Source organism: Halyomorpha halys, unplaced genomic scaffold (genome assembly GCF_000696795.3).
Source record: "Halyomorpha halys isolate HHAL.00 unplaced genomic scaffold, Hhal_1.1 Scaffold56.1, whole genome shotgun sequence".
Lineage (NCBI taxonomy): Eukaryota > Metazoa > Arthropoda > Insecta > Hemiptera > Pentatomidae > Halyomorpha > Halyomorpha halys.
Window position 1 is genome coordinate 2,101,929 of NW_027115012.1, and position 8,307 is coordinate 2,110,235.

General features: G+C 27.6%; 2 protein-coding genes across 2 annotated transcripts in view; one reads left to right on the plus strand and one right to left on the minus strand.

The window, feature by feature from the left end:
* Positions 1-3,699, plus strand: part of LOC106692430 (putative fatty acyl-CoA reductase CG5065) — a 16,910-nt gene extending 13,211 nt beyond the window's left edge. Inside the window, exon 8 of the mRNA XM_014438379.3 lies at positions 749-3,699. Within this exon, the coding sequence (XP_014293865.1) occupies positions 749-899 (151 nt within the window). The 3' untranslated portion in view covers positions 900-3,699. The remainder of the gene's footprint in view (positions 1-748) is intronic.
* A 1,419-nt stretch (positions 3,700-5,118) lies between these two features.
* The window catches only part of LOC106692434 (phospholipase A1 member A), a gene marked incomplete at its 5' end in the record, with an annotated part of 11,783 nt that continues 8,594 nt past the window's right edge, over positions 5,119-8,307 (minus strand). Inside the window, 1 exon segment of the mRNA XM_014438384.3 lies at positions 5,119-7,841. Within this exon segment, the coding sequence (XP_014293870.2) occupies positions 7,833-7,841 (9 nt within the window).

An 8,307-nucleotide genomic window follows, 5' to 3' on the forward strand; every position in this document is an offset into this window, starting at 1 on the left:
ACAACCTAAACCTTCATTTTAGTTTGATATTGGGACCTAGCACAACCTAAACCTTCATTTTAGTTTGCTAAAAAAATATTTATACAATTAATACAATATAAAGTGAAAATGAAACTACATTGTGTACTATGGTATTGGCGTATGATAATCATCCAGCACTGTCTTACATTAATCTGATCGGATCAGGTCCAATCTAGGTGCAGCCTGACGAAGCTTTTCTCATTTATAGTTACAAACAGAAGTACAGATGTATTAGAGTCGAGTCATAAGTAACTTCCGTTTTTTTATTAGACATTTGTTTTGCTCTCATTAAATAACAAAGTATATTAATTTATTATGTAATCACCACTATTAACTATGACCTTCTCTCATCTTCCCGGCAGTTTATCAATTCCTTTTTTGTAAAATATGGTTGGCTTAGTCTGAAAGAAGTTTTCAAAAACTTGCCTGACTTGCTTTTCAGAATAGAAGATTTTTTCATTCAAAAATCCTCTATTTCAGAGGTTAAAAAAAAAAAACAGTTTAACGTAACATGTGTCACACAAAACAGTTGAAAAAAGACTAAATGGAGCCTTGTTTATACAGTGAAAACAAAAAGTTGTACTGGTAACTCATAGCAGGTAGATACGAACAATAGATTTTGCTTAGCTGCATCAGAAGTTACTTATGACGGCCTGATAACATATTATTATTATTATAAATTTTTGTTAAATTGATATTATTACTGATACATTTATGTCCCTAATAGGTTTTATATCTTACATCGAACCTGTCAACTGCTGATGATGCTATTATTATGGAGGTTGGTCATGATGAGGTTTAATGGCATCGCTAAGAAGTATTTTTTCCAGTTCCTGGATATTGTACTTCGCTTAACACGACTCATACCAGGCCTCTAACAGCCACACATCTTTATCTAGTGTTTATACGTTTGTTTAACCAAATGCTTAAAAATCAATTATTTATATAGTTTTCACGTATATATATGTACATACATGCCTATGTATAATATATATGCCACATTTATATAAACGAATTGATGATAGCATTGAATTAAGCAAAGGACTTTTTTTAATTAATGCGCTGATTGAAGACAGTTTGCTAGCTTGTGCTATGAACGGGTCAGAGGTTTATTCATTATTGAGGCTCATTTATCATTTTTAATTTCATGTCTTCTATTAGTCTTCTTCTTAGCACAGATTCTTCCATTGTTTTCCAATTTTTCCAATAGCTACCAATCAAAAAATATAAAAAAAAATCTTCATGTGTTGTTAACGTTTTAAAAAAAAAATATGGAAAATAAGTACAAAAGTTATGTTTATGGTTATGGATATTTAACTTATATTTAAGTATTTTACAAAGCATAAATTGTTAAAATTTAGTAACCTTTTGTGGGTAGATGGAAATTAAAATGTACTTAATAAAAAAAAAACAAAAAAAAAAAATAATGAAATGCTTACTTGTCGGTAAGCATGAAGTTGGCGTAATAATGCTTGCGTAGCATTTATATATTTTTGATTCAATTTATATCCAATTATTTATATGTGAGAATGAAGTTATTTTTAAGATACATTTTTGCAATATTTAAAATGCAATATTTTTTAGTTAATTACTTTACTGATAGCATTTATTATCAGGTTGAGTGCATATTGAGACATGTTAGGTGTGGCACAGCCCCTAGCGTTGTTTTATTTTATTTATTTATTTTAATGGAAAAATTAATGGTCATCTGATGAGGACCTAATCAAATTGTTTCTGAATTAAATAATTGAATGCAATTATGGAATTCAATAAAGTACTTCATTTTTAATTTTCATGATTTTAAAATTAATCCACACATACATGTGTCAATTTGCACCTAGCCTCAATGATGGGCACTAGAGTGAGATTTTTATATTATTTAATTTCTTGTATCTTGAATTTTGCATTTTAATATAATCAGAATAATAAGCAATTAGTAATCAGATTTATAAACCAAAGTTTTATAAGCATTTAGAAGACAACTTTATCAAGGCAGTTTAAAATTTAAAAATGCCTCGCTTTTGTGTAAGGTAAAATGCAAGCTTTAATTGTGACAATGTGACATCAAAGCTCAAAATTTTAACTAAATCGTGTGCAAGATTCAGAATGTGAAGAAATTACTTTGCTTATAATTTTATTTTATTATTTATTCTTTGTAATGCTCAATATTTACTTCTTTTTTTAGGCATTATAAAAAGTAATATCGATAAATATTTAAAACTTGTTAAACTAGTCTTATTGTTTTTAAAATATTTTATGCATGTAGACTTAACTAAATACCATAATGTTTATATAGCCATTTTTAATGTTTTAATAAGATTCCCAGACCTTTTTTATTTAGAAACAAATATGTAATTTGTTTTTTGAAAAATTTAATTAATGAATGGCTGTCATGTTTATGGTTTGCATAGTTTTAAAAATTAGTCAAAACAAAATTAAAAAAAAAAAATTAAATAAAAAAAAAGCTGATGAGTATAATGTTAAAATATCACGTGTCTGTCGATTTAAAAACGAAAAAAGAAAAAAGTTGACATTCACTTTTGACTAGTTGAAATTAAAAGCTTGCTTTCGTTTAAGGCACTAGTTGCGTATACAGATTAGTTGAACCGTTGAAGCATTATTTGTTTGGAGTTATTGATTCCGTTTTCTCTCCTCTTCCCTAAGCTACATCTATTGCAACTTTCTCACTGTGCCAATTATTAAATGATAAGGCTCATTTGTGTGATAGAAGCTTCCCACTGACTTGAAACTTCCTATACTGTAATCACAAAAAGTTTAGTTAACCATTGTCTCCCAGTGCTTCGACTACTCCATGGTATCTAATCTTACTTGCACCTAACCTAACCTAACTATACTTTTTATTTAGTTATTTTTTAAAGTAAATTATAACATTTTCAACTATTTATTTTATCATACCTAAGTATAGGATCTTGGAATTGATGAGTGACTATGTGAATAATGGATGATTTCAGATTTAGGACTGAAAATTCCATAAAATGGTATAGTTGTGCGAAAAAAAATATATATAGTACTAGCTAGGAAGCTCTAAAGTTTAGGTATGAAATTCATATTAAAATTGTTGTTATTTAGGGTACTGTTAAATAAAAGGCGTGGATGAATTGTTTAGAATGGCTTTAGATAGACGTTAATTCTTGTTATATAATTTTTATTGTTTTCATATATTTTTTTGTTATTTAAATAGATCGCCTTTGCGATTTAAGAAATGTCATAGCTTCAAACCTTCGGTCCATTATGAATTATTTTCTTAATTGTACATAATAACATTGATATTTATTATAGCATCAAGTGATAATATTTATATTTGGTAAACATAATGTTTTAATGCCAAGAAAACCCCTTTTTTTGGAATTATTGAGTTTTACAAAATTCAACTACAATTCACAATACGTATCGATTCCATATATAAAAATTACCACTTGAAACTTTCCGTTCTAAAATCAGTACATAGCTGATTTATTCCATGTCAAAACATATAATGTAATATTTAATGTTCATAAGGTAATAGTGTGTTAGAGTTGAATAGCTGCTGGAGTTAACGGCAGAGAATACCAAATAATTAATTATGATAACAACATGTATTATAATAATTTTATTATTTAATAAAATCGTATTCTACATAGTTGAAAATGTTTTATTAATTAAAGTTTAGTGAATCAAGTTCTGATGTTTGTAATATCTTGGATCCTTTCTATCCTTAAACACCATATTAATTATTCTGGTTGGAGTTTAACTTTGAAAATTGTTTTAACAGCTATTCTTTGCTCTTGTTGAACATTGTGATATATAAGGAAGGGATAGGAATGCCTTTATCAACTAGAATCATTTGGATCAAAATTCATAGCTTTGTAATTTATTTCATTGTTCAGTTATGATTTTGGATACCTATGTTGACAGAACTTGAAGCCTGTAAGATGAAAACCCATTCCTATTTTTTGTATATTACTCAGCTTTAAGAAAAAAAATTTGAGAAATAAGCCCAACAGATATAAAATGAGTTAAACTTAAACAACCATGATGCCTTTTTGGGACTAGTAATAAGATGTGGAAACCTGCTGTACAGTGATAATATTAGTATTTGCTCCACAGTGGGACTTTCTACACTTCCAGAAATTATAAATCTTAGTCTTTATACAATTCATTTCCTACAGACATAGGATTACAAAATAAAGTTTATTATAAAGAACTTTATTATTCTTGTATCTTTTTTTCGTGGGATTAATTTTTTTATTATTAATCATGAATCAGAATGATTGAGGAAAAATATTCTTAAGACTTCATTAAACCCGTATTGTAAAATATGAAACTATATCAGAATAAAATTTTTGTATTAATTATATTGCCAAACAATTTTATTTTATTGGTTCACATATATTTTAAATGTTTTAGAGACGTTTTGGCCTCTTTTTAACTTAGACCATTTTTAACCTTGTTTACCTAATTCTTTACCTTTTTTTTATTAAATTTTTTTAATGTTATAAATAGAACTCTATGGAAGTGTTAGTCGATAATTTTTTCTTGGGGCTTTTTATCTATAATATATTAATTAACATTACACTTAAAATTTATATATTAAAATCATACATTACTTTTAAATATATATAAACTAATATGCTGGTTGTTTTTTATTTTCTAATTTTTGGCAAAATTGATTTTTTTTATTATGTTTTTCAAATTAATTAGGAAACCAATTTTAATGATTTTTTTTATTTTAATTTTAAACTCCAGTATAATGTTAATTAATATAATATAGATTAAAATCCCAAAGAACAAAAACGGCAACTAATAATTCCATAGAGCTGTGTTTATATTTCCAAAGAGTTTTAATGAGATAAGTTAGAAATTATAAGTTTGAAAATGGCAAAACTTGAAAAGATGTCGAAACCACTGAAATATATAAAATTAATAAAAAAATTTTATTCTGATAGTTTTATTTTTTACAATGTGGTTTTATTAAGATCCTAAGAATATTTTTCCTCAATCATTTTGATTGATAGTTTAAAAAATGGAATTATTTAGGATAATAAGAAATTATGATTTCAATACAACAATCTATTACAATATAACAATTTTATGTCCCTTAAATCATTAATTAAAACATATTTTGATAGTACAGTAACAATGAGTAGCATCAACATTTTTATAACCTGTAGAAACTACAACAAGAAATTAATATAAAAGTATAATAACATAAATTAGTATAAAATTTAATGAATTTGAAATTAAAAACTCTTTCTAAAAATATGAATAAAACTGTTTTAGGTCTCAATATAAATCTTGGTAACATAGTGATCATATTTTTTTCTGGATAAATTATTTTTGAAATTTAACATATGAGGCGTTTGGCCATAAAAGATGGTAACTGACCAAATGAAAACTTTCACAATGTTAAAATATTTGTTAATTATATTTTTTTATATTCAAATAGGAGTTTCCATAAATTAATATTAATATTATTATTTAAAAAAAAAATATATTTGCTAAATATTCTTTCCACAATTTATGAAATCAGCGTTAAGAATGCCAATGATATGAAAAACTTCAATTCATAAAAAATTGTGGTTACCGTACTGTATTATAAAGTAATGATGAAATCCAGAATTTCCAAAAAAAACTTATAACAATTAAAAAAGATAAAACAAAAAAAATCTTAATTTCAAACACCAAAAAGTATTGCTACTAATTTTAATTATTTAATTTAACCTCCTTTAGAAATGTTTAATAATGTATATCTGTCCAAGTCAGGACCAAAACATCACTGTCCAAGTGGTAAAGCTGTTTAATCTGGAGCATATTCAAGAAGAAATCTTAAATATTAATTTAACTCATATATTAGGTAAAAATTAAAATACAAGATAAAAATTAATATACAGGTTATGCCTATATCAATATATCAAAGATAAGTTTATTAAACCAATTTAATAAAATATTCCTTTAGATACTCAATTTAAATTAAGCATGCAAATGATTATTAAGTTTTTAATAGAAGTTCTAAAGACAGTTTTTTTTTTTTAATTTGGCACAAAAGTACTGCGGCCAATAAGGCCTATTGTTCGCCAATTAAAAACACGCCAATACTGCAATCAACATTACAGAAATCAGTGCAATCAGCACTGCGGTGAGCTCTTTGGAGCTTAAGTTTAGTAGATTCCAAGAATCTTGATAAGCTTAAGGGGTTGATCACTGACCCTGCAAAACGGTCACACCAACATATAATGTGGTAGGCCGTCTCATCCTCAGCATTGTAGAATCTACACAGGGGTGACTCTGTTAGCTTGAGGTTAAATATGCGTTTATTTAATTTACAGTGACCTTTATAGATCCCTTTAATTATCCTGAGAGAGGTCCTGTCCAGCCGAAGCAGTTCATTGCTTTGTTCCCTACAGGGTTCATCAAGGAACAGCTTAGCCTGTCTTAGTCTATTATTGAGCCAGTGACGCTTGGCTTTTAATCCATTGGCCGCCTTTATAGTACTTTTGGCAAAGCTTAGACTAATGCCACACAAAGGCTCCGGTATGAAAGGAATGGTTTCGGAGCTGTTCCTAGCAAGTCTGTCAGCATGTTCGTTGCCAGCGTTACCGCAGGGACCTGGCATCCCATTCAATGCTATTTGTGCGTGAGAGTCTGTTGAGTGCTGCATAGCAGTCTTCAACAACTCTGTATCAAATGACAGGGTTACTGAGTGCCCCTATTGCAGCCTGGCTGTCTGTGTAAATGGTAATTCTTCTACCAGAGAGCCCTTCCTCTATAAGAGTGGTGGTGCAATGATTTATTGCGAGTATTTCAAATTTAAATACTGAATTTTACCTCCCTAAGGGAATAGATATATCTTTGTTTTACTTTTTTGTTTTTATTTAACTTAATGTTTTTCTCATATAATAAAGTGTTTTCTTAGCACTTAATTTTTTTTTACCGTCCGTTAATTCGGATTGGCTGAATTAGCTGGGCTTTGAAGACCAAGCATTCTTTATTTTCAAATCATCTGAACTAAACCCAATTTATGATAAAGTTTTATTTTTATATAGTATTATTTTATTTAAGATTTCAAAGGAAACATAGAACATGAGTTCAAAATAAAATACTTTCACCTGTGTTAATACTTTTTGACCTTTAAAATTCAAACTTTTTTTTTTTTAAATGTTTAGGTTTTCTTACTTTTTGACATCATTATATTATACTTGAGTGGTACTTTCTTAATGTTTATACTGTAATTAAATAATTTTGATATTTTGTGACCAGGGAGGAGAAACAAGGTATGCTAGCTAATCCTTTTTGAAAGCCAGTTTAAATGATTTTTTAATCAACTGTCATCAACAAAAGTAAAATTTATTGTATCTATAAAAAATTTTCTCATCGAATAAAGATCTATGTTGTATAATAAAGTATTTTAATCATATTTATTGTTTACTGAAATGATTGTTTAAAAACTTCAGTATTTTTTGAGTTGTAACTTACTTGCATGCTAGAACCATTTGTGGTTTGGAAATTATTCATATCAGTCTTATTACCATTTAAAACTAAAATTAATTTTATTTACATTAAATTCTTGAAGTAAAAAGTTGGAGCTCATAAAAGGGCACTTAATCTTTATGCCTTAAATTTACCAACATTTTCAAAATAATTGAACTTTTTTAAAATCAATTTCAATTAAAATTTTTTAATTAATAAAACTAAATCAGCCTGAACCATGATTTTTCATTTTTTAATTGTCGAAGGTTGACTAAGGTTGAGACGTTAATAAAAACTGCTAAGAGAGATCAATGGGCGATATGGGCTGAGGCTGTTCCAACATTCTAATGGCACTGAACAGACAGAAAAAGAATAAGAAGAATGATCCACTGACTGCTATCAGAAATGATTTTATAATTATAAAGTTATCTTATATTTAAAAAGAGTTTCCTGAAAATATTTTGTATGGTACTGAAAATATAAATGCTGGAAGAAGCTTTATGTTACAACAATGCCAATTGGAAATAGAAAATAAAATGTAATAAAGGAAAAAGTAAGCCATAAAATGAGAGGCAGATCAGAGCTAAATACAGAATTAAAATTAATTAAATTAAAAACTGAAAATTGTCTGGATATGTAGTAATGTAGAAGTTGTTAAAAACTGCAAGGGAACATTTTTAAAGTTTTACATGTTAGTGACTAGCAGAATAAATGTGTCCTTCACTCTCGCACGATTATTTGGCAACCTGTACAATAACCATTCTTTCTGCCTTGGAGCAATATACCAGGGCATTCAAAAAGTCCTGTCGTTTTTCGTTT